The sequence below is a fragment of the Paroedura picta genome, chromosome 9 (genome assembly GCF_049243985.1).
Source record: "Paroedura picta isolate Pp20150507F chromosome 9, Ppicta_v3.0, whole genome shotgun sequence".
Taxonomy (NCBI): Eukaryota; Metazoa; Chordata; class Lepidosauria; order Squamata; family Gekkonidae; genus Paroedura; species Paroedura picta.
In genome coordinates, this window is record NC_135377.1 from 81,445,834 (window position 1) to 81,471,139 (window position 25,306).

Below are 25,306 nucleotides of genomic sequence, written 5' to 3' on the forward strand. Positions count from 1 at the left end.
CTGATTTTCAGCAAGCAAATATTCCATGTGACAGATCTGCTAATTTAAGAAACTTACTGCATTAAAAAAAATCTCCTGCTCTCTAGATAAAAGAGAAAGACCTCATGAAACTTACCTTTCTTCTGTGGAGATGATTCTGACCACGCTTGATAGGTGTGTGATGCTGTGAGCTGCAGGTATCTGAAGCTGGCCCTCAATTTGCATAAACTGAGCTAGGAGTCAGTTGCCCACATGCTGGAACTTCCCAAAGGTTTGTGATCCTGAAAATGCAAATGAATCCATGCTGGGGCACCTGGACCTGTAGCAACTGGATACCAGTAAGACACAATTAGATATTACAATTTGTTATTGAAGATGACACAGAGTTTTCCTCTCCCAGTTGAATTCTGGGTTGCAACTTGAGTCCCTTTCTGGGGAGAAGGTTTCAGAAGGAAAGCAGGAAGTTGCCAAGATCCAATAATTGTCTAGGAGGGGCATCTGTCATAGAAAAAGAAGAGCTGGTGTTTTTACCCCATTGTTCACTACCCGAAGGAGTCTTAAAGCAGGTTACAGTCGCCCACCCTTCCTCTCCCCATAACAGACACTCTGTGAGGTGGATGGAACATAGAGAACTCTAAGAGAGCTGTGACTAGCCCAAGGTCACCCAGCAGGCCTCATGTGTCTCAAAGGGGATTCCTCTCCTCACAACAGATACCCCGTGAGGTTAGGGGGCCGGCGATTGTTTCCTGTAAATGTCCTCTCTGAACAAACAGTGGGATGAGTGAGGCTGACTGAAGTCAGGATAATTGCTTGCAATGACATGCATGTTGTGCCATCATGAGGTACGCCATCCTTTCCTTCTGCTTGTTCTTAAACACTTTGTTGGAGATCCTATTTATATTTCTTTGATCTGATTACCGAAAGTAAATTAGTTCAATCTAACATATTTCCAGGAGCCACTTATGATTGTGAAAGCTGGCCGATGAAGAAATCGGACAGGAGGAGAGCTGATTCATTTGAACTCTGGTGCTGGAGAAGGCGTTGGTGGGTTCCATGGACAGCCAAAGTCACAAACAAGGAAATGCTACAGTGCATAAAGGAAGGCCAAATCGCAAAACTCTGTCTCGCTTAATGTGGCCATATCATGTGATCCAACTCAATGGAGAGAGCATTTATGCTGGGGCTGGTCAGTGGTAAAAGGAAACCAGGCCAACAAAGAGCACGGTGGTTAAAGGTAAAGGTAAAGGTAAAGGTATCTCCTGTGCAAGCACCGAGTCATGTTTGACCCTTGGGGTGATGCCCTCCAGCGTTTTTATGGGAGACTCAATACGGGGTGGTTTGCCAGTGCCTTCCCCAGTCATTACCATTTACCCCCCAGCAAGCTGGGTACTCATTTTACCAATCTTAGAAGGGACCACTTAGAAGGGTGGAAGGCTGAGTCAACCTTGAGCCGGCTGCTGGGATTGAATTCCCAACCTCATGGTCACAAGAGGCACAGTGGTTATAGATGATCAAAATGGACACTGGTTGGAGTATTATTCAACTACAAGAAGTGGTGCAAGATCGGAAGACGTAGGGACAACTGAGCCATCAGATCACCAAGAGTCAGACTCGACTGAATGGCTAGCATCATCAATCTTTTTTGGTTAGAGATTCAAAATCTTTTTGGGTAAAGTATGTTCTCCTGTCCCCTTTTATATTTTACAAGACCCAAGAGGCAATAAAATATCAAAATCTGTGTTTACAAAAAGCACCCTTCATCTCCAGCAATGATGTCCTCAAAGTTTAATGTTTTCTAGACGGGTTGCAAAACCCAGCTCTTCTCTTCTGTTCTGTTTAAAGCAACATGTACCTCAGAGCATTTATGAAGTCTGAACCAGTGACATTGAGCCCATCCACAAAATAATGTATTCACACATTTTTGTCAAAGGTCAGCATCTGCTGTGTGGTAAACAAAAAAAAAATCCATCTGTCATGGTAATACAAATGACCAAGTTACCCTGGGATCAGAGAACTTGGCCGTTTTTGTGTGTGCTCTATAGCAGAGGTAGTCAACCTGTGGTCCTCCAGATGTTCATGGACTACAATTCCCATGAGCCCCTGCCAGATGGCAGGGACTCATGGGAATTGTAGTCCATGAACATCTGGAGGACCACAGGTTGACTACCCCTGCTCTATAGCATTTCTGAAAATGAATTGACTTGCAGGAAGGGAGTTCCAAGCTAAGGAATACGCTTGCACATGTGGTTGCAATTGAATAAGGCCACAGCTTATTTTAATGGGATGTTGGCAAGGCAGGGGGTTGGGAGCCACCCCAATAGCAGTCAGCCGACTCCACCTAGTTGTCCACCCCCTCCCCACAGCTGCTCAACCAATCTGCTCCTGTTCTCAGCTGGGAATGCAAGTCCCCTGAGCTGCTGCAAGTCCTATCCCGGGAGGTGTCTACCTGGGACAGCCAAGGAGGTGCAACCCCCCTACTGACCCTTCCCAGAGTACCCGACCCTTTGACCCATCTGCCTCCCCCAGCCAGGTTTGGCACCCATTCACAGGTCAGCTGCCTCCTTAAGGAGGCCCCTGGCTTCGGGCATTTGCCATGCAGGGCACATCCCCTTCAAAACTGGCTCTGCCCTCTGCCAACCTGCAAGCTGTGGCATAAAATGCACACAGAAACCACCACAACAACCTGAAAAATTCCTGCCCTGACCTTTCGACATAACCAACCCCATTAACTGCTATGGAGGAAGGGTGGGTAGCTCCATCTGCGTCACTCAACTAAAGAGGCCAGGCCAAGCACGAGGCGCCACAAGGCACCTGCACTGCAACACTCCCCGCCCAATCAATCAGGAGGCTCCAGGCATGTGACAGCCACATGCGCTCCTGACTCTTCCGCCTGCGTATTCCCCACCCTTCCCCTCCCGCCGCGTCAATGGCAACCCCAGCTGATTCCAGGCCGCTAATTATATTTACTGCTCTTGTCATAACCTGAGGAATGAACCCTCAAATAAAACCAATCTTACACGTTCCAAAATTATTTTTTCTTGTAGAACTTCTCCCTGAGTAGTTGAAATTTTGGACCACTTTACCACCCCTTATTCCTCCTCCCCCCCCCCCCCCCCCGCTTTCCATTTCTTTGTTTTGGTGGGCCTCCCCTTTCCTTTCTTCTGTCCCTCACTCTCGCAAATGCCTGTGGTAAAGAGCAGCAAAGAGTTATACTGTTAAAAAAGAGTTCAGTCTTTGAAGGAGAGGTATAGAGGTGCATGGGAAGAAAATGAGATGTGGTTGATAAGATGGAGGCCTGCCAAGCCCTGGGGTGGGGAATCTCCTCTTCCCAGCTCCTGTTTCCTACTGCCACTTGGAGTTGTGGCAGGAGGAAATTACACCCCAAAATGACTATGGTTTTCCCACCATTGGCCTGAGAGTTTCTCCCCTCCCCATGTCTACCCCAAGTCTCTTTCAGGAAACTAGGCTACACCAGAAACTCTATAAAGATGGCTGCTGTAGGTGTTGCAATTGGGGCCGTTACGCCCCGGTTGTTTAAATGTAAATTAAACTTGTTCAGTTCCTTGACAAGCGCATGAGATCAGTTTTGTGTGGCACTTGGAGGGAACTTCCCAAATTCTCATTATGACCCTGCACATCCTGGTCATTCATGGGACCATGCCTGCCCGCCCCAGATTTTCCACCCCAGATGTCAGCTGGGGAAGGAAGAGGGACTCTCATCAGCTCCAGTCACATATTAGGACCTGTCTACTCATGCATTACTGATATCATGTTGTGCAACGAGTCTGCCTGCTATGGAACAGGTTCATTTGGACTTCCTGGATCAGAAATCGAGAGGAGCATCATGAAGGTGGGTGACCAACACCCACATCACGTCATGCAAATCAGCTTTAAATATCAACAATGCAGAAGGCATCGTATCAGCTACACCCGCCGATCAGCACGAGAATTATCTCCACAGAAGAAAGGTAAGTTTCCTGCAGCCTCTTCTCTTTGGTACAGAGTGTGGAAGGATTTTTTAAAAATATGTCTATGTTAGCAAAACTGCCATGTTAAGTGAGCAGTTGGTTCACTGAAATCAGGTATTTTTTTCCTACAAAGAGACCAAATATATTCTAAGGGCATTTCTGCACACTGAAAAAAATAGTATTATGCCATCAAAATGGTGTAACGCTAAAAATGATCAAGCTTCTGGCCATTCCTCACTTTCTGGCTCTCTCACATTCCTCTACCACCTTATCGCGCTCTTTGCACTCCACATGCCTGCTTGAAATGGCAGAAGAGAGCAATGCACTTTACACGCGATTCTCTTCCACCTGTCAATCAAGCCAGGCAGCCAATCACTTTTGCAAAGTTTTAAAACGCCCACAATGCCAGCTAATTTTTAAAGTAAAACTTCTCCATTGAAACATGCATAATGCTTTTTATAATGCCACCCCTTACAGAATTGAACCTTTTAAAAATTAATCTCATTCCCGATTGGGGGGGGGGGGCTTTAGAGAGGCATGCTTTGTGTTTTAACTGGGGGAGAGAGGGTTTTTGTTTGTTTGTTTGTTTTTTGCTTTGCCTGCATGATTGAATGCCTATTTGTTGCTCCAGGCAGTTTGTTTAAAAAAAAAGTCCCCAGGAGAAGGGAGAGGGAGGGAGGTGTGAGGGCAGGAATTGGAGGCAGAGATAGCACTATTTCGGCTCCACACATTTCCTTGGTGTGTGGCTTGCTGATTGCTCTCCTGTGGCTCACAATTTTTAGGCTGGGGATCCACTTTATGCAATTTCCCAGCTGGCATCTGTATAAGGTGAGCATTTCACTATATTCGTTGGTTGTGGAATGGCCCTAAGACTAGATTGGAAAACAGAATATTCCTAAAAGTGCACCTGCACTGTCAGTGTGTGTTCAAAATTCTTTTTAGAGATTCAAGGCCCGGTATGTTTTCATCTGCATTCTTGTTCTTTATCAGTGTCACGGAAGCTCAGGGGCATCGTATCAGACTTCAGTGGGGGCAGATAAGGCTAAACAAAGGCTTAATGTTTTCCTTTAGATATTTTCAAGACTCAACTGCAAAAATGCAACGTTTTAGCAGTGCTGGTTGTGGTTCCTTTTCTTAATCTTACAGGACAACACATTTATTCTCGTTTTTATTTTTTAAATCATTTATTAATAGAATCTAACAACAAGAGTAAATAAACACTAAGATAGATAAAATACATATTGATCCAGAATTCAACCGGAAGCCAGTGCATCCTCGGAGCACAGGTCGAATCTGTGCCCTCCAGGTTGTCTACCAGATTATGCCTCTGGTATATATGTTCTGCTTCATGCCTATGTGGACTCCACCTATAAAACCAGAGAGCTGTTGAAAATTTTGAAAAGCAATGATATAGAGAACCCAAACAAAGGTAGGGGGTGAAGTCCATGTCACTTTCCAGTAGCCTGCCATTTAGGAACATAAAGCTGTTCTGCATAATAAGGCCTCTGCGTTCCCTAAAAGAAATTGCAGCCAGAGTGATGATTGTCTTGATTAATTCATTAAAATAGTTCCATGCTGCCACTTCAAAGTGCCGCTTGAGGAAGCTTACCATTTAAAATAGCCATTAAAAGCATTTCATTGTGCACAAGTGTCCTAAAGGCTGTCCATAAGAGAGAAGCAGACCGTTAAAAAGCTAATGAGACCCAACCCAACCCCTAATTAAAAGCCTGGGTAAAAAAAAAGAGAGAGAAAGATTTTATCCTGGGGCCTAAGAGACAGTAAAGTGGGTGCCAGTCAGACTTCAGGGGGGAGGGTGTTCCAAAAGAGGTTCCCACTACAGAAAATGCCCTGCCTGCAATCACCCCCTGCCTTGACGTCAAGGGCACACAAAAGAGCAGGGGTAGTCAAACTGCGGCCCTCCAGATGTCCATGGACATCTGGAGGGCCGCAGTTTGACTACCCTTGCAAAAGAGGCTTCGTGAGTCAGATCTTAATGGGTGGGTTGGATAGTAATGGAGGGAATGGTACATCATCCTTCAGGTATGTGGCCCCATGCCATTTAGGTCCTTAAAGGTACGAACCAGCCCTCTGAACTGTGTGGGAAATAGATGGTGGCCAGAGCAGACCTTTCAGCCATGGGGTGAAGCAATCTCCATCGGCTGGTACAGGAAGGTAACCAGTTCCTGACAGTAGCCTGAAACAAAGCAAGTTTCTAAACCATTCTCGAAAGCAGCTCCACAAACAGAGCTTTACAGTAATCTAACTTACACGTGATCAGAGCATGGGTCAATAGGCATGGATCACGCATTATGAGAAATTGCCATAGTTTGATGAGTCAGATGGAACTGAGAAAGAACCTGGGAAAGTTTCATGCATACTGGCATTAGTTAAAGGTTGCAATTACATGAAGGAGACAGATGACCTTTTCATTGTCAGGAACACAATGGATTTCACATACGATGTTTTATTATGACACGTCAAGTGCAGACATTGAAAGGAGAAACGAATGTTACCCTATGCCTATGTTCAATAGTATTCTACAAACAGTACTTCCAAACAATGAGCAAGGTATTGAAACACTATCACCCCGATCAACGTCTAGTCAGGCATAACTAGTTGCATGCCCAAACTGGTGATCTCCCAGGCAATCAAAAGAAACATCCAGAATCTTGCCTCATTAAGAGAAAATCATCAGATTTAGCTACATGCGTTCATCCAGCAAAAGAAAAACAAAAATCAGCTGACAAATTCTTATGCAATTCAAGGCTGTAAAAAATATTGGTCTTCTTATTACAAGAGATATCTGAGCTGTGGGAAGGGCCCCTGGTGTCATGTGGCGAGAAGGAAACCACAGACCAAAACAAGTTCCAAGAATCAGACTTTTGACACTTTCGAGCATAAGTTCCACGCTGCTTCTAGGAACAAAGGGGGAAGCATCTTGATTGTAGCTGTTCCTGTGCATCATCTCTGCACGGAGACGCCTGCCTATGGATGGAAGTCTCCTGTGATGGACTAGTCCAGGGGTGGCCAAACTGGTTCTCCAGTTGTCCATGGACTATAATTTCCATGAGTTCCTGCCAGCACGTGCTCATGGTAATTGTAGTCCATGGACATCTGGAGAGCCACAGTTTGGCCACCCCTAGATTAGAGCATAAACTAGGGGTGGCCAAGCTATGGCTCTCCAGATGTCCATGGACTATATTTACCATTAGCCCCTGCCAGCATACATATAGTCCATGGACATCTGGAAAACAGCAATTTAGCTATCTCTGGCACAGATGGATACAAGCATTTGTGGTGTCAATTCAGGGTGCTGTTGTTGTTGTTAGGTGCGGAGTCGTGTCACAACCCCATGGACAATGATCCTCCAGGCCTTCCTGTCCTCTACCATTCCTCGAAATCCATTTAAGTTTGCACCGACTGCTTCAGTGACTCCATCCAGCCACCCATTTCTCTGTCGTCCCCTTCTTCTTTTGCCCTCGATCGCTCCCAGCATTAGGCTCTTCTCCAGGGAGTCCTTCCTTCTCATGAGGTGGCCAAAGTATCTGAGTTTCATCTTCAGGATCTGGCCTTCTAAGGAGCAGTCAGGGCTGATCTCCTCTAGGACTGACCGGTTTGTTCGCCTTGCAGTCCAAGGGACTCGCAAGAGTCTTCTTCAGCACCAGAGTTCAAAAGCCTCAATTCTTTGACGCTCGGCCTTCCTTATGGTCCAACTTTCGCAGCCATACATTGCAACTGGGAAGACCATAGCCTTGACTAGACACACTTTTGTTGGCAGGGTGATGTCTCTGCTTTTTAAGATGCTGTCTAGATTTACCATAGCTTTCCTCCCCAGGAGCAAGCGTCTTTTAATTTCTTTGCTGCAGTCCCCATCTGCAGTGATCTTGGAGCCCAGGAAAATAAATCAGTGTGCTAGATCAAGCCAAATAGATGTTGAATTTTTCTGCAATATGTGGTTCATATCTTAGTACAAATCCTAACCTGGATAGCCCAAACTAGCCTGATCTCATCAGATCTCAGAAGCTAAGTCAGGGTCAGCCCTGGCTAGTGCTTGGATGGGAGACCAGGCACCTTCAAAGCACTTCTGAACACCTCTTGCCTTAAATACCCTACAGGGGTCACCATAAGTCAGCAGTGACTTGATGACATTTTCCTCCACTACCATCTTAGTGCAAAATAGCTACTTTCCTCTTTGGACGCTAAACTCTGAAGGATCATTTTCTGCTAAATCTGCAAGCAGTGCCAACTGGGCTGGCCCTCCATTCCAAATCCGTTGAACCATGTTGATTAGTTGGGAGCTGGATAGTCCAGAGTCAGGAATCAGCACCTCACCCAAAATGAACACATGCTCATACTTGTTGTTTTTGTTTTATTGTGGGATAGCAACCTTGCACAAACAGGTAAGTTGCAGGTGTGTTTCGAAGAACAGAGAACCTGAGATGATCAAGAAAGAACAAGTCTGCCACCTCCATTTCTGAGGAAACCACACAGAGTTGTCTTGCGGAACCAACCAGGCAAACTTGCTTGACAAGTCTGGGTTTGATCTCTCCAAAACCTGATAGCTCTCTGGCTTCTGGCTTCTTTCTTGAAAAGTCATCTTGTACAAGTGCCTGAATACAGGATCCATGATTTGCCAGGACCTTGGTGTTAAAAAACAATGTTTCTAGGAATAGTCTATCAATTTGTCAGCTTGGTGTAATGGTTAAGAGCAATGGCTGCTAATATAGTGAACTCGGTTTGATTCCCAGCTCCTCTGCATGCAGCCAGCTGGGTGACCTTGGGCTCACCACAGTCCTGATAGTGCTGTTCTCATAGCAAAGAGCAGTCCTCTCAGGGCTCTTTCAGCCCCACCTACCTCACGGGGTGTCTGTTGTGGGGAGAGGAAGAGTAGGCGATTATAAGCTGTGTTTAAACTCCTTCAGGTAGTCAAAAGCAGGGTATAAAACCCATCTCTTCTTGTCCTTGTCCTTGTCCTTGTCCTTGTCCTTGTCCTTGTCCTTGTCCTTGTCCTTGTCCTTGTTGTCCTCCTCCTGTCTGTCTGCCTCACTCTCTTAGCGAGGCTACCCCAATCTCATAAAATCTCAGAAGCTAAGTAGGGTTGACCTTGGTTAGCACTAGGATGGGAGCCCGCCAAGGAATTTGAGGGTTGCTGTGCACCTTGTATTGAGTCTGCCAAGAAAACGTTAGAAAACCCAAGGGTCAGACATGACTCGGTGCTTGTACAGGGCTTTACCTTTACCTTTACCTTTAGGCAGAGGTAGGCAATGGCAAGCCAACTAGGTTCCACTCCTGCCTTGAAAACCCTACAGCGTCTCCCCAAGAGATCTGGACTTGGCTACACTTTCCATAAACCCTGATTTGGATAGCCCAGGCTAGCACAATCTCATCAGACCTCAGAAACTAAGCAGGATTGCTCCTGGTTAGTATTTTTATGGGAGACCGCCAGGGGAGGCCAGGGCTGCTACGCAGAGGGACATTATGGCAAACCACCTGTATACATGTTTTGCATTAAAAAAAACCTACAGTATTGCTGGAAGTTGGCTGCAGCTCACAGCACTTTCCAGTAGTCTGCCATGATGTATATCAGAGCTCCCCTAAACAAATACTCTGCCCCAAGTGTGACATGGCCTTGAGAGCTCCCAAATAATGCCACTGCACTTCTCTGATAAGTCACTTCTTCACCATGTCTAAAGGATAGGTTGAATGGGATTGTTTACGTATTCTTGTGCACGACAAAGATGTGCATGGATTTAATATCATGATACAAACTATCCGATGTTGGGGTGACAAACAGTACTAAAGTCATTGTCCTTGACAATTGCTGTAAGTTGTGTTTGAAACAGGTCTTCGAAAAACCATTTGTGTTTGGGAATTTAGCCAATTCCTCATCAAGACAAGTTTATGCATGTGTCTATATTCTGCACAGAGTATGCAGAAACGATTGGGACATATAGAAAGATGGTAAACATGTACAAATACGTTTCAAAAGGCAATCTGTCAACATTGCTGAGCATCAAACCCACAATATTGCTAAAGGGTATTGTGAGGGATCTTGTATTAACCAAGATGGAAACTATATAAGTAATACCAAAAAGGGGGAAATGTTCATACTTGAAGAGGGAAGGTTGCCAGCATCCACAGACATACAGGTACAAGGTGAGATAAACTCTTTTACCTCTGTGTCCAATAATTTTGCTTTGGGTTATAGCTCTGAGCTCTGAACTTGGTCAACTGAAAGAAAAATGTCATCACCTGTGATCTAGGTCATGGCTCAGGGATAGAACATATACTTTCCAGCAACACACCCCATGTTTATCCCTGGCATCTCCAGGTAAAGAGTGATTGGACAAAGCCAGCTTGCATACGATTTGGGGAGCAGCCTGTGATTCAGTGGAAGAGCATCTACATTGCACATAGAAGGCTCAGTCCCTGGCTTGGTCAGTTAAAAGGAGCAGCCTGTAGGTGATGTGAATGACCTCTGCATCAGACCCTGCAGAGCTACGGCCAGTCTGGGCAGACAATACCAAGGGGAAGTCAAACTGCGGCCCTCCAGATGTCCATGGACTACAATTCCCATGAGCTCCTGCTGGAGGGCCACAGTTTGACTACTCCTGGCTGTAAGGCATGGATGATTTTCATGCATGTGATCTTCGTCTAGGTTAAAACTAAACAGCTCTTTGCATGTGAAATTAGACTAGAGTAAGCAAGACAGAAGGAGCCTCTTGTGGCGCAGGGTGGTAAGGCAGTCGACATGCTGTCTGAAGCTCTGCCCATGAGGCTGGGAGTTCGATCCCAGCAGCCAGCTCAAGGTTGACTCAGCCTTCCATCCTTCCGAGGTCAGTAAAATGAAGACCCAACTCACTGGGGGGGGGGGTAAAATGGTAATGACTGGGGAAGGCACTGGCAAACCCCATATTGAGTCTGCCAAGAAAACGCTGGAGGGCGTCACCCCAAGGGTCAGACTCGGTGCATACACAGGGGATACCTTTACCTTTAAGCAAGACGGACCGATGGTTTATAAGGCACATTTTCATCCAAGGGTTGATTCGTATATTATAAAAATGACAAGAGATATAAATATAAATGACAAAATAAGCAAGAGTAGTTTGTACATCTTTCCCTCTCCCTCCGTGGAACTTAAACTTACAGCCTTGTCTCTACAGGGAACCTTGTGTTTGAGTTCCTTCATTCACATGTAAATGATTTGTCCAAAACAAAGGGGGTCCATGTATTCATATATTCCCCAAAGGTCTTGGCACAGCTGATGTATGGTTCCTCTTTGGGACACTACAGAAGCAATGCACTACTGGAAAGGGTGCAATCCAGATTTTTTAGATGAGGAGGAGGAGAAGAAGAAGAAGAAGAGTTGGTTCTTATATGCCGCTTTTCTCTACCCGAAAGAGGCTCGAAGCAGCTTACAATCGCCTTCCCTTTCCTCTCCCCACAACAGACACCCTGTGAGGCGGGTGAGGCTGAGAGAGCCCTGATATCACTGCTCGGTCAGAACAGCTTTATCAGTGCCGTGGCAAGCCCAAGATCACCCAGCTGGCTGCATGTGGGGGAGTGCAGAATCGAACCCGGCATGCCAGATTAGAAGTCCGCACTCCTTACCACTACACCAAACTGGCTTTATATAAAATGCCAAATTATACACCCAATGTAGTACTTTGACAATAATCCAGTTTATCAAAAGAAGAAACACAACGATCAGCTATTGGCTCAAAGGTTATCTGCATCCAAAGGGGTTAATTCCAAAGTTCTTAGCAGTTTCCACACATTCCCCTTGGAATATTAAAATTATTTTAAAATTTGTACTATCAGCTTTGACCCAGCACACCTAGCTGAACTTGGCTGTAAAGCAGATAGTACACCATGCCTCCTTGATATTGGATCTCAGGAGGAAACTGCAGTACTTCCCAGTATGTATAATACTCTGAAAACTGGTCTGGAGTTGTCCCAGCTGCCCCAGCTAATCTGTCAAATATTTCCATGGCAAAATATTGCTGGGCCTTTTCTCAAGCGCACTTGAATGTGTCTCCATCAGCCATACCTGAGGGCCGGTTTCAAAAGCAACCTATGGATGTTATACCCTTGTAACATGGACTAAATTGAGCCAATAGAACACATTTAATTATTTTGCCCTCTATATCACAATATTAAAGGTAAAGGTATCCCCTCTGCATGTCTGACCCTTGGGGTGACGCCCTCTAGCGTTTTCTTGGCAGACTCAATACGGGGTGGTTTGCCAGTGCCTTCCCCAGTCATGACCGCTTACCCCCCAGCAATCTGGGTACTCATTTTACCGACCTCGGAAGGATGGAAGGCTGAGTCGACCTTGAGCCGGCTGCTGGTATTGAACTCCCAACCTCATGGGCAGAGCTTCAGACTGCATGTCTGCTGCCTTACCACTCTGCACCACAAGAGGCTCTTTATCACAATATTATGAATAGTTTAATTTTACCCTTGTTACAATATTACACCAACAATACCCGTAGCCACTTATAACAGTGGCAAAATAGTAAAACTATTGCTAAGGGATAAGAATCCAAATATCTCTCAAATTCTTGCACATCTGTCAGAATCAAGAGTTGTGAAATTAACAGAGGGATGACAGAGTTCAAGGTATTTTCACTACATTCTGAGCTGCTGTAAGTGCTTTAAAGGGGGCATTTCAAATGTTGACATAAATATCCTAATGTATTTGTTTTTTAACTTTGCATTTTAAACTTGATTATCCAGAACTTTGTATCCAATACTTTGTATGGTCTTATTGATATTTCTAGATGGGTCAAATGACAGAATAAACTGTGATTGACATTTAAAACGAAGGGTCTGTTTTTAGGGCTCTAGTCAATGAGTTGTCATCAGACCCCATCTATTATTGCCTTGAGCTTAGGAAAGGGTACAGATCCTCCATTGTGTTTGTGTCTTTTACTTGTTTTAAGACAGGCGTAGTCAACCTGTGGTCCTCCAGATGTTCATGGACTACAATTCCCATGAGCCCCTGCCAGCATTTGCTGGCAGGGGCTCATGGGAATTGTAGTCCATGAACATCTGGAGGACCACAGGTTGACTACCCCTGTTTTAAGAGACTCAAGATGAATGAGATCACAAGGACTAATCTGATCTTTCTGTCTCAGATACCATCACCACCACCATGAGCACCCTTACAGAGGCAAATACCAAGTTTTGTGTGGATCTTTTCAAGGCCTTGGCCGAGCAAGATCCAAAAAAGAATGTCTTCTGCTCTCCAATAAGTATCTCAGCAGCTATGTCCATGGTGTATTATGGTGCCAGAGGGGACACTGCTAAGCAGATGGAAAAGGTAGGTATCCCCTCCCTAACAACTCCTCCTCATGTAAAGGGCCAGTTCACCCATGTGAGGCCTGTTTCCACATTATTCCAGGTGTATGGAAACCATCAGGAAGTGCTTCCCATTGGTATTCTATCTCTGTATGCATGGAGTGTAGATGTCTTTATCATGCCACTCCCTAGAATCATGGGGAATCTTCTCTTGCTAGCCCCTTTTTCCTGCTGACTGGCCTTTGCCCCCCCTCACTTTCTAAGGTCTGTTATAAGGCACATACTTAAAATGCCTACAGATATATGAAAATGTGCATTGGGAAGAAGCCATTGAATAAGCAAAGACATTCGTCCTACAATGGGTAAGCAGGCAGCCATTTCCCTGGGAATCAGCAGAGAGAAATAATGTAAGAAGCAGAAGCCCCAGGCAGTTGGAGGGAGTGACTCAGCATGCCTGGACATTGTGTGTGTGTGTGTGTGTGTATGCTACATCACTCAACTTCTCTCAATTTTTTTACCATTGAGAAATCCCTGAAACTTTCTTCAGGCTTTGAGAAACCCCAGAAGTGGAATGTTCATGCAGAATACGGTTGGGAAGCAGAGCTGTGGCCACGCCCACTCAAGGCTCCTCCCCTTCCCACTCCCTCCAGGCCCATCATTGGCCATTGGGAGGGAAGGTCAAGATGACCACATATGGTCATATCACCCAATAAATGCATAACACATTTTAAAATATATATTACTAACTCTCACCCTTTCAGGAAACCCTTCCAAGGCTGTCAAGAAATTCCAGGGTTTCACAAAACCCTGGTTGAGAAAGCCTGCTCTAAGTGGATATAGGTGTTATCACCCTGAATGGGATGACTCTTTTTGTCTTAACTTGGGAGCTGCCCTCTGACACCCTCTCTCTCTCTCTCTCTCTCCTTTTGTCCTCTCACTTCACATGGCCTTCCATGGATTTTTTTTTTTTTAATCTTGATTTTTGTTCAGGTCTTCTAATAAAAAGGTAAAGGTATCCCCTGTACAAACACGAGTCATGTCTGACTCTTGGGGTGACGCCTGTTTTCATGGCAGACTTAATACAGGGTGGTTTGCCAGTGCCTTCCCCAGTCATTACCAATAGACCCATTTAAAAAAAAAAACATTGGGGAGAGCAGTGGCAGTCTCTAAAAACAGCTGAGATGCAGCTGGTTTGTGTGATCCCTTTAAACTGGACTGCCCCCAAAGAGCTGGCCAAGCAGCCAATCCTGCAAGGAGAACTCTCCCCACAGGCCCAACTGGGTCTCTGCTGGGCAACCCAATTTGCTGGTAATTTCCAAATATATCTAGGATTGTGATGGGGGGATTTTTTCTGGTTCTCCTGGAAAATCCTGGATACATTAGTCAGACCAAACTATATATGCATCTGGGAGAAAGAGAGCATTGTACCTACAGGAGAAATGCAGAGAACTATGTCGCCATTAGGGGTGTGCATTTAGATTTACTTGAACCCCAAATATACCCTAAAAGCACCTTATATCCAAATGCACGCCCCTAGTGAAGACATAGGTCTTAGCATTTCTCGCCTGTAGATTCAACGGTCTCTTCCTCCTGCACACATAACGTCAGAAAAGCTGGCCATATGTGATTGGGAAAATGCTCTTTAGATTTTGACTGTGACTTGAACTGGATCTACTTGAATAACTGTGAGTTTACCCTTTTTGCAATATACTTCTTGGGAGATTTATTTACTGAATTCAATATCATGCTTCTCTGACTGGACAAATTCTGCTATGTTAACTAAATGTTTCAGCAGTTCCATGAGCCCTTATGGGAGCTTAACGGGACTCTAATGGAAAGAACTCTCAGTAATGGCTGAGCAGCTTCTCTGAAAGCTGGCTGGAGCTGTAGGGCCCAGAAAGAAGTAGAAGTTATGCAACAGGATGCATTTTCTGTCTACAGCACGGGTAGTCAAACTGCGGCCCTCCAGATGTCCATGGACTACAATTCCCATGAGCCCCTGCCAGCATTCGCTGGCAGGGGCTCCTGGGAATTGTAGTCCATGGACATCTGGAGGGCCGCAGTTTGACTACCCCTGGTCTACAGAGTGAAATGGAGAGGCCTGAGGTGATTGGATTTGTCTCGAGGCTACCTAACCCGTCTGGATATCCTGTTTCATAACAACAACCCGGGTGGGGGGAGCGGAACTTTCATTTGTCCTAGTTGGCCCCAGCCACAAAACAAAACAAAACCCCAAACAAAAAGGTCATTGCACTGAATAAGTCTGAAACAGGCTACTACACTTATGCAGTTTATGAATGTCACTCACCACCTTCCACTTCCGTTTTGTGTTACAGGCTCTTTGCTTCGATACGATCTCTGGATCTGGAAAAGGTTTCCCAGTAAGTACATTTCACAGCCTGAACTTGGGGTGGGGATATAGATCAGGGCAATGGATCTGCTCAGTGTTAAATAATGCATGTGTGTTCCTACAAACCAATTACATGAAAATATGCTAGCAAGATGTGGTTGCCAGTCCCAGGTGGGACCTGGGGATTCCCTAGAATCATAGCTAATCTCCAGGCAACAGAGATCTGTTCCCCTGGAGCATAGGGCTGCTTTGTAGGGTGGACTTGGGGATGCCAGCCTCCAGGAGGGACCTGGAGATTTCCTGGAATTGTAGCTAATTTCCACTTGAAGGGCGGGATATAAATTTTATTTGTTGTTGTTGTTATTCCATTGACCTTTATTTGTTAAAACCAGTTGTTTTCTATTTGGACACTTTTCTTAATTCTGGCAGTCAGTGTTCTAGTAATTATATTACCTTAAAATTGTGGTTTTCTGTTGATAGGGAATGATTGGAAACTGTTGTCAAATTTCTTGCATGTGTTTTTAAATAGTTATAACTAGGGAGGAGTGATCCCACTCCAATAAGCCTGAAGATATTTGAATCAATGCTGATTAGAGTACTTTTCAGGCTTATCTGAGCCGAATTTCAACCCCCATAAATTCTAATGGGCCGAATCAGAGAAGCCAGAAACAATTTGGGCTTGATTCAGCTGTCTGAGAAAGATCCTGCTAATCATGTGTTGGGCTCTTTCTCCCCAGCAGAACCTCTGAGGCTGCAGTCAGTAAGCTTTCCACAGCTTTATATGGGTCTGCTGGGGAGACAGTTAAAGATCCCACCAAACAGCTGCTGGAACCAGCTACAGCCTGGGATGGGAGGGTGTGGAGCTCAAATGTCAGCCCTGGCCCTCCCTCCCTGACCAGTTGGGGCTTGCTGCAGTCTGAGATCAGATGGGCGGGCGGGTGGGCGGGGTGGCAGAACTGACATCTCAACCCTGAACCCATCCTCCATAACCCTGCTAGAGCTGGCTGCAAGCTGGGATAAGTGGGGGGTGGGGGTGGGGGTGACCTTAGCCCTCTGCTTATCCTCCCTGACCCTGCTGGAGCTAGTTCAGCAGACCCTAAACCAATCTGTATGGGAAGGGCTGGCTGGAAGCATTTAAAGGGTCCTAAATCCCTTTAAATGTCTCTACCAGACAGCTGATCTCTGGAGAGGCTTCTCTCCACAGCAGGATAAGCTATCTGGCAGCTGATTCAGCCGAACCAGTTTGAGTTTCCTGAATCAGCGACACTCGAATTGATATACCAATCAGTGATTCAGCTGATTCGAGTTATACTTACTTAGGAAAACTCAAATCTGAAGAGGACCGAATCCCCCCCCCCCCCGTGTACATCCCTAGTTATAATATTGGATGATTCTGATTTTTCTTTTTCCAAATCCTACTCATCTCTAGTTGAAAGACTAGGAAATAATAAATATAAAAATAAGATATAAGCTTTATCTCGAAACTAAGTGTGAGCTAGAGGGCGGACGAATGCTTGGTGTAAAGCATGCCATAGAAAATACCAATTATCATGAGGGAAAATAGAGTCCTTCTACAATATAAGCATTGCTGTATAGGACAATGTATTCATATTCATATGAGCCTCTTGTGGCGCAGAGTGGTAAGGCAGCCGTCTGAAAGCTTTGCCTGTAAGGCTGGGAGTTCGATCCCAGCAGCCGGCTCAAGGTTGACTCAGCCTTCCATCCTTCCGAGGTCGGTAAAATGAGTACCCAGCTTGCTGCTGGGGGGTAAAACGGTAATGACTGGGGAAGGCACTGGCAAACCACCCCGTATTGAGTCTGCCATGAAAACGCTAGAGGGCGTCACCCCAAGGGTCAGACATGACTTGGTGCTTGCACAGGGGATACCTTTACTATTCATATTCATACATAGTCATACTGAACAAACTTTGCTTTCGAAGGTTGCAGGAGCCCAGTGTGACAGGCCTGGAGGGATTCACACCCAGTTCAAGGAGCTCTTGGCGGCCATCAACCAGCCCACCCAAGCCTATGAGCTGAACACCGCCAACAGGCTCTACTCAGCCGAGCAGTACGAATTCCGTCCGGTAAGGCTTCTCAAGCCCTCGAGTCAGTAGAATTGTCACTTAAAAAAAAATAATCATTAAAAAAATAATATCTCTATTTGTGACTATTTGTCCACAGCTGCCCCCCATACACACACACACACACACACTTTTCACTGGTTTCAAGGTTGTCACTTGGAGGAGGGCAGGATGCCGTTTCTGCTGGCTGCAGAGGAGAGGACACGCAGTAATGGGTTTAAACTTCAAGTACAATGATATAGGCTAGATATCAGGAAAAAAATTTTCACAGTCAGAGTAGTTCAGCAGTGGAATAGGCTGCCTAAGGAGGTGGTGAGCTCCCCCTCACTGGCAGTCTTCAAGCAAAGGTTGGATACACACATTTCTTGGATGCTTTAGAATGCTTAGGGCTGATCCTGCGTTGAGCAGGGGGTTGGACTAGATGGCCTGTATGGCCCCTTCCAACTCTGTGATTCTATGATTCTATGGCCTGTATGGCCCCTTCCAACTCTATGATTCTATGATTCTATGAATAGTGCTTGTGATTGGATCTGCAGTTGCCCAGGAATCCTTGGAGCAATTCTATGGGAAAGAAAGACTTTCTGCAAGAAGCCCAGGAGGTTTCAGTGTAGCCCCACCTGCCAGCAGTCCTGATTTCAAGGTTTCGTAAATACCTAGCAGCTTCTCCAGGAGTTTTCATGGAAGTTTAATATATAGATCAAGGGGCCCATGTCCCTGTGTCTTGACCTCAAGCTATCTCACATTGATCACTAGGCTCGGCTATGTCCTTAAATGACAGGAGTGTTGTGTGAGGCATCAGAGAAAGCCAGAGGTCTTCTGTTGTTCTCATGAAAACCTCAGCCTCTATGCCCTGTTGCTGGCTGTTCAGAGGAACTGGTTGGCCACTGAATGATCCAGGAAGCTGGACTCGATAGACCTATGGTCTGATCCAGCAGGCCTCTTCTTATGTCAGGTACAGATGAGCTTTCAGGTTGCTGCCGTGGAAGAAGAACTCTAGCAAGGTCAATAAGATCAGGAAGAGATAAGGTGTTCTGACAGGGAGACACTTTGGTATGCAAGGGAGGACAGGAACTAACAGGTGATTTATGGCTTCATGACAACAACCTAGGAGTCACCGGGAGAACATGGGTGAAACATGGGTCAGGAATCGGAGTTCATGACAGGCTGGTGTACAAAATTATAATTTTTCATCCATTGCACAGGATGACAATCACTAATTTAAAACCATTTTTTACTTAATGTGTGTAGGAATATTTACGTTGCACAAAGGAGCTATATGGTGCTGAGCAGGAAAAAGCTAACTTCCTAAAAGCTGCAGAGGAAGCAAGAAAGCAGATTAATTCCTGGGTCGAGAGTCAAACCAATGGTAAGAGCCCAAAGGTCTAATTTACATTTACAATGAAACTCATCATATGAACATAATAAGGTAAGCATTTACCTTCTGAAAGTGGACCAGTTGTCTATCTAGTCCAGCAACCGGTTTCACAGAGCCACCAACCACTCTGGATGGCAAACAAACAGCATAGAGGCCAAGACCTCCCAAAGATGATGCCTCCTAGTGCTGGTATTCCAAGGTTTTCTGCCTCTAAACATGGAGGATCCATTTAGTTAATGTGGCCACTGGTAGACCCATCTTCCATGGATCTGTCTTGCACTCTTTGCAAACCATCCTTACCTATGGCCATCACCCTATCCCCTGGCAGTGAATTTCACAATTTAAGTATCCATGAAGTAAAGAAGTATTTCCTTTTGTCTGTCTGGAATCTGTTGCCCATCAACTCAATCTGACGTCTCCATATGCTAGTATTATGAGAGATGGACAAAATGTTCTCTCTATCCACTCCCTCAATTCCATACATAATTTTATCTGTTATATCACCCTCAGTCATTCCCTCCTAAACTGGCAACTCATAGACACTTGAGTCTTTCCTCATAGAAGAGGTTCTTCAACCCCTTGGTCATACTGGTTGCCCTCTAGCTCATATCTCCAACACCCACTTTCTAAAAATGTTTGAGAAGTGCCAGGAAAGGTGTTGGGAGTGCCATGGGGCCTTTAGGTTCAGTGTTTGAGACTCATGTTCTAGAGCAGGGGTAGTCAAACTGCGGCCCTCCAGATGTCCATGGACTACAATTCCCAGGAGCCCCCTGCCAGCATGGACATCTGGAGGCCCGCAGTTTGACTACCCCTGTTCTAGAGCTTCATCCCTAGTCTCTTCAATGTGACTCAGTTGCTGGGATACTTCAGAAGAATGAATTTGAAACATTCATTGGATAATCTCACTAGATTGAACCTGGCCACTTTCAGTTCTCAGCAGTGTATTTCTTAAATTCATGAAAGAGCAAAGGGAGGAGTTTCTATTCTGTTGAGGTGCTCCATTTTGGATTGTTGATATTATATAGATTCTCTTTCACAGGGATAAACATTGTTAATAGTAATAAGTGAATCATTAAAATGTTTAGCTGTCTATAACATTTTTTTTAATTCCTTTCCTAAAAGGTAAAATCAAGAATCTCTTCCCTCCCGACACAATCAGTGCATCAACCATTTTGGTCCTGGTGAATGCCATACACTTTAAAGGAAAATGGAAAAGAGAATTTAACAAAGCTGATACAAAGGAAGAACCTTTTTGGATAAGCCAGGTATAGGATGTCTAGAAAGAGGTGGAGAAGGACATTCAGAAATGAATATGGATGTGACATCTGTAGTCCCGCCCACAAAGCGTGCCAAAAGATGAAGAGGGCCCATCCAGTGGCTGTGCTGGCCCTGGGGGCCCAGCCAGACACCACATGGCCAGGGGCCGCCCTGCCCCCAAGGCCTTGTCAAGGGTTGCACTGACCCTGCGGGCCAAGGCAGCCACTGCTAAGGGTCTCACTGGTCACGCGGCAGCTGCCCCACTCCGGAGGCCTTGGCAGTGCTGCGCCAGCCCTGAGGTCCTAGGCAGCTGCTGCACAACCAGCAGGAGTGGCAGAAAGGTAAGAAGACAGAGGAATGGGGAGGGGAAGGGAGTGTGTGTGTGTGTGCATGTGTTTGCAAGTGAGGAAGGGGGAGGAACCAAGTGGGAGGTTGGGAAACCAACAGGAAAGGGGGGAAATCAGGAGGGGGAGTGTGTGTGTGTGTGAAGGACAGAGGGGGAGAAACCAAGAAGGACATTGGGAAACCAACAGGCAAGGGGGGAAACCGGAGGGGAAGGGAAAGGTGTTCCTCCCCTCAATAGACACCCTGTGAGGTAGGTAGGCTGAGAGAGCCCTAACAGATCTGCTGTGTGAAAACAGCACTATCAGGGCTGTGACGAGCCCAAGGTCCCCCAGCTGGCAGCACATGGAGGAGCGGGGAATCAAACCCGGTTCACCAGATTAGAGGCCGCTGCTCTTAACCACGACACCACGCTGGCCAAATGATTTCAGCTGGAGAGGTTGCTTGTGGCTGGGCCATGTAATCAGCCCTCAACTCTTCCTTGGAAATACCACCCATTACATTGCTATGGTTTTCTTATATTGCTATTGTTCAATTCCTTTCAGAATCAGAGCAAGAATGTGCAGATGATGCGCCAGAATGGTCGTTTTCGCTGGGCTGTGGTACAAAACTCCCAAATTCACGTGCTTGAACTTCCCTATGATCAAGGGGACATGAGCATGCTCATTTTGCTCCCAAGTGCCAAAGGAGGTCTGGACCAGGTAATGTAATTTACTATCTCAATGAAACTGAAGTTCCCCTCTCCCTGGGAATTTTGTATTTCTGACAATCCGATCCATCTGTTCAATGCTACATTCAAAATCAGCCCTATCTATCAAAAGAAATTAAACAATCTTGTAGAGATTTCTTTGAACGGTTGGCCCAATTCTCAAGTAGCTTCCTGAGATCAATTTGATTTTTAAATTTCAAATGTGAACATGGCTGCAATCAGTCATTTAAACATATGCCACACTGTTCAGAGATTTGGACTTCCCCATGGGCTCCACACAACAAAGATAAAGGACCCCAGAGCAGTTGAGAAATGAAGACAAAGAGTTGGTTTTTATACCCCACTTTTCACTACCCAAAGGAGTCTCAAAACAGCTTACAATCACCTTCCCTTCCTCTCTCCACGACAGGCACCCTGTGAGGTGGGTGAATCTGAGAGAGCTCTGAGAGAACCATGACTGACCAAAGGACACCCAGCAGGCCTCATGTGTCTAAAGCAGCTTGCAATCACCTTCCCTTTTTCTCCACGCAACAGACACCCTACAAGGCAGGATGAGCTCTGAGAAACTGGGACTAGCTCAATGTCACCCAGTTGGCTACATGTGGAGGAGTGGGGACTCAAAACTGATTCTCCAGATCAGAGGCCACCACTCTTAACCAATAGACCAGGGGTGGCCAAGCTGTGGCTCTCCAGATGTCCATGGACTACAATTCCCATGAGCCCCTGATAGCAGCTGCCAGGGCTCCTGGGAATTGCAGTCCATGGAGATCTGGAGAACTACAGTTTGGCCACGTCTGCAGTATACCAAGCTGGATCTCCAGTGGAGTGTCCAAAGTATTGTTTCACGATTTTCCTTTCCTCAGCTATACATCTAAATAATTTGTCAGTGGAGAGTGATTATTCACCATCTGCAGCAGAATATTACCGTAGAAAGCAAAGCCGTTATGTCTACCAACTGGTATGGACCAGCCAATGCAGCCGTTCATCTCAGCATTTTTCAAGCCAATGCTTTACTGCAAATTGGCTTTCTAACATTGCAGATTGTTTGACTTGCTTCGGTCTAGAAGCTGATGGCTCCCCCCCCTCCTTTCCTACCGTTAGCCTTTGACTTATATCCATTGTATGTTGTTTTGTCTGCTTTATTGGACAGCTTCAGAAGGACCTCACCTATGCAAAATTTAAAGAATGGACTTGCCTGTCAAATGTGACGGAGGAATGGCTGGATGTCCGTCTGCCAAAGTTCAAGCTCGAGGAATTCTATGGACTCACTGACACTTTGAAAGCTTTAGGAATGAAAGATGTGTTTAGTCCAAGACAGGCTGATTTAACTGGCATTTCTGAAACCCGGGATCTTTACCTTTCCAACGTAGTTCATAAAGCTTTTGTAGAAGTCAATGAAGAAGGTACAGAGGCTGCAGCAGCCACAGGGGGAACCATAGAGACTACTTCAGCAAAACCGGGATTTATAGTTGATCAACCATTCCTTTTTGCCATAAGACACAATAAAACCGAGAGCATACTCTTTGTGGGAGCTGTTCGCAACCCTTAAATAATGCAACTTCTCCTGACAGCTCAGGCATAAACCTAGGATGTTATCGTCTCTCTCCCCCCGCCCCTTCCCCCAAAGGCAATGTTGAACCTGTGACTCCTCCACAGACCTCAGACCCAACACAAAACCAATTTGTGAAAAGAATACCATGTTGTGAGACAAACAAAATCCATTTCTAAGGACAGAATCAAAGCCAAGCCCACACAGCAAGTCAATACCTATGGAAGACCAGGGTTTCTCAATGAGGGTTTCATGAAACCCTGGGATTTCTTGACAGCCCTAGAAGGGTTTACCCAATTGGGTGGGAATTATTATGATTATTATTATTGTCAGATTTATTTCCCGCCACTCCCCGTAGGCTCGTGGCGGGTAACAGTAGTCTTGTCCCCATTAAAATAACCATTAAAAGACTTTAAAACAATCCCAACATAATTGATTTTTAATGTTTTTAAAATGTATTAAACATTTATCAGGTGATATGACCATACATAGAGCCTCTTGTGGCGCAGAGTGGTAAGACAGCAAACATGCAGTCTGAAAGCTCCTGCCCATGAGGCTGGGAGTTCGATCCCAGCAGCCAGCTCAAGGTTGACTCAGCCTTCCATCCTTCCGAGGTCAGTAAAATGAGTACCCAGCTTGCTGGGGGGTAAACGGTAATGACTGGGGAAGGCACTGGCAAACCACCCCGTATTGAGTCTGCCAAGAAAACGCTAGAGGGCATCACCACAAGGGTCAGACATGACCCAGTGCTTGCACAGGGGATACCTTTACCTTTACCTTATGACCCTACATATATATTCATATATATCCATCCATCCATAAATAAATAAATTCATGGTCATGTCAACCTGCTCCCCCCCCCTCCCAAATGGGCAATGCTAGGCCTAGAGCAGGGGTAGTCAAACTGCGGCCCTCCAGATGTCCATGGACTACAATTCCCATGAGCCCCTGCCAGCGAATGCTGGCAGGGGCTTCTGGGAATTGTAGTCCATGGACATCTGGAGGGCCTCAGTTTGACTACCCCTGGCCTAGAGGGTGTGGGAAGGAGAAGGGCCCCAACCATATTCTGCACAATCGCAACACTTCTGAGGTTTCTCGAAGCCTGAATATTGTTTCAGGGGCTTCCCAAGGGTAAAAATGTTGAGAAAGGCTGACTTAGACACACATTAAAAATGAAGGAAAAACAGTCCTGGGAGTCTTAAAATACTGGCTCCTGATATTCCCGGTGACTGCTGAATATTTCCAGGATTTTTCAGGACACATTGCCTGGCATCCCAGGGGGAAATTTAGTGGGAAAGCATAAGAATTCCCCTCACAAAACCTCTGTTTTAGTATTCCCCATGATACAAGGGAGATTTCATGAATCAAGAGCACGCAGTCGAGGTGGGTGCCAAACTGCAGAACTACTGAGGATCCCCCGGCAGGTTCGAGCTGTCTTGCTTCTTAGGACCCTTGCTGAGACTTTGTGAAGTCTTCCTTGGTTCTGGGAAGGTCCACGGCCTATGACCATGTCTCAGCCAGGTTGCTGCTTTTACCATGTGGTCTGATGTTGCCTCCTCCTCCTCCTCTTTGCTCGACTGGAATGCTGTTCTGATTTGGACATTCTCACACTGGGATGTCTGATTTGGGCCCAGGTATAGGAAAATACAAGCAGTTCTGCTTACTTTCCTGCTATCCATATTTTGCACTTCAGTTTGTGAAACAGAAATAGGAGTCACCGATCTCCATTCACAATTCGTTCTAGTAAGACTTCAGAGTGTTTGATAGGTCAAATACTTCTGGATTGTAACAGATGATGTAACAAGCTCAATTAGACTTTGAGAGCAATTCTCAGAATAAGTCCCATTGAGTGTCGGAATAGGCAATGTCTGCTGTACAAAGAAAAAGAGAAAAAGACCCTGCAGGGGGCCGCAAGAAGACCTCACAGCAGGGGTAGTCAAACTGTGGCCCTCCAGATGTCCATGGACTACAATTCCCAGGAGCCCCCTGCCAGCATTCGCTGGCAGGGGGCTCCTGGGAATTGTAGTCCATGGACATCTGGAGGGCCGCAGTTTGACTACCCCTGCCTCGCAGCCTTATTCACTCTGCTAACAGTTAGGACCGCAGTGCAGACTTTCTCTCTAAAATGCTAGGCCTGTTTTCTGATAGAATTAATGTAAGTTCCTTTTTGATTAATTCCTTTATCCTAAGGTTTATGCATAATAAAACATTGCTTGCTTGTTAGATGTATATCATGTAATCGGAAGAAATTGACATGCTTGGCTTATGAATCTTTTAATGATGGTAACTAAAATGTATAATCACATTCTTAGTTCTCCACATTATAGAAAATTCTGTATACATTCCTAGTTATTCTAAGTACACACAGGATTACACTCCTAGACCTTTATCTC

General features: G+C 45.6%; 1 protein-coding gene across 2 annotated transcripts; it reads left to right on the forward strand.

The window, feature by feature from the left end:
• The first annotated feature begins 10,025 nt into the window (after nt 1-10,025).
• LOC143845211 (serpin B3-like) lies at nt 10,026-24,874 on the forward strand. Of its 2 annotated transcripts, none has more exons than XM_077353413.1 (8): nt 10,026-10,103; nt 13,088-13,272; nt 15,587-15,631; nt 17,541-17,684; nt 18,930-19,047; nt 20,179-20,321; nt 21,201-21,356; nt 22,515-24,874. In XM_077353413.1, exons 1-8 carry the CDS (start codon nt 10,049-10,051, stop codon nt 22,911-22,913), a joined length of 1,245 nt encoding a protein of 414 aa, XP_077209528.1. In that variant the 5' UTR covers nt 10,026-10,048; the 3' UTR covers nt 22,914-24,874. The 2 variants fall into 2 exon arrangements, with proteins under 2 accessions (XP_077209528.1, XP_077209529.1); XM_077353414.1 differs by having other exon boundaries at nt 10,075-10,096.
• Nucleotides 24,875-25,306: the final 432 nt, after the last annotated feature.

Coding starts and splice junctions, on each gene's coding strand:
- LOC143845211 (XM_077353413.1), top strand. CDS start 10,049: ATGTTCATACTTGAAGAGGGAAGGTTGCCAGCATCCACAGACATACAG. Junction 10,104..13,087: donor CACAGACATACAGGTACAAG/GTGAGATAAACT, acceptor TTTCTGTCTCAG/ATACCATCACCACCACCATG. Junction 21,357..22,514: donor CCAAAGGAGGTCTGGACCAG/GTAATGTAATTT, acceptor TTTATTGGACAG/CTTCAGAAGGACCTCACCTA.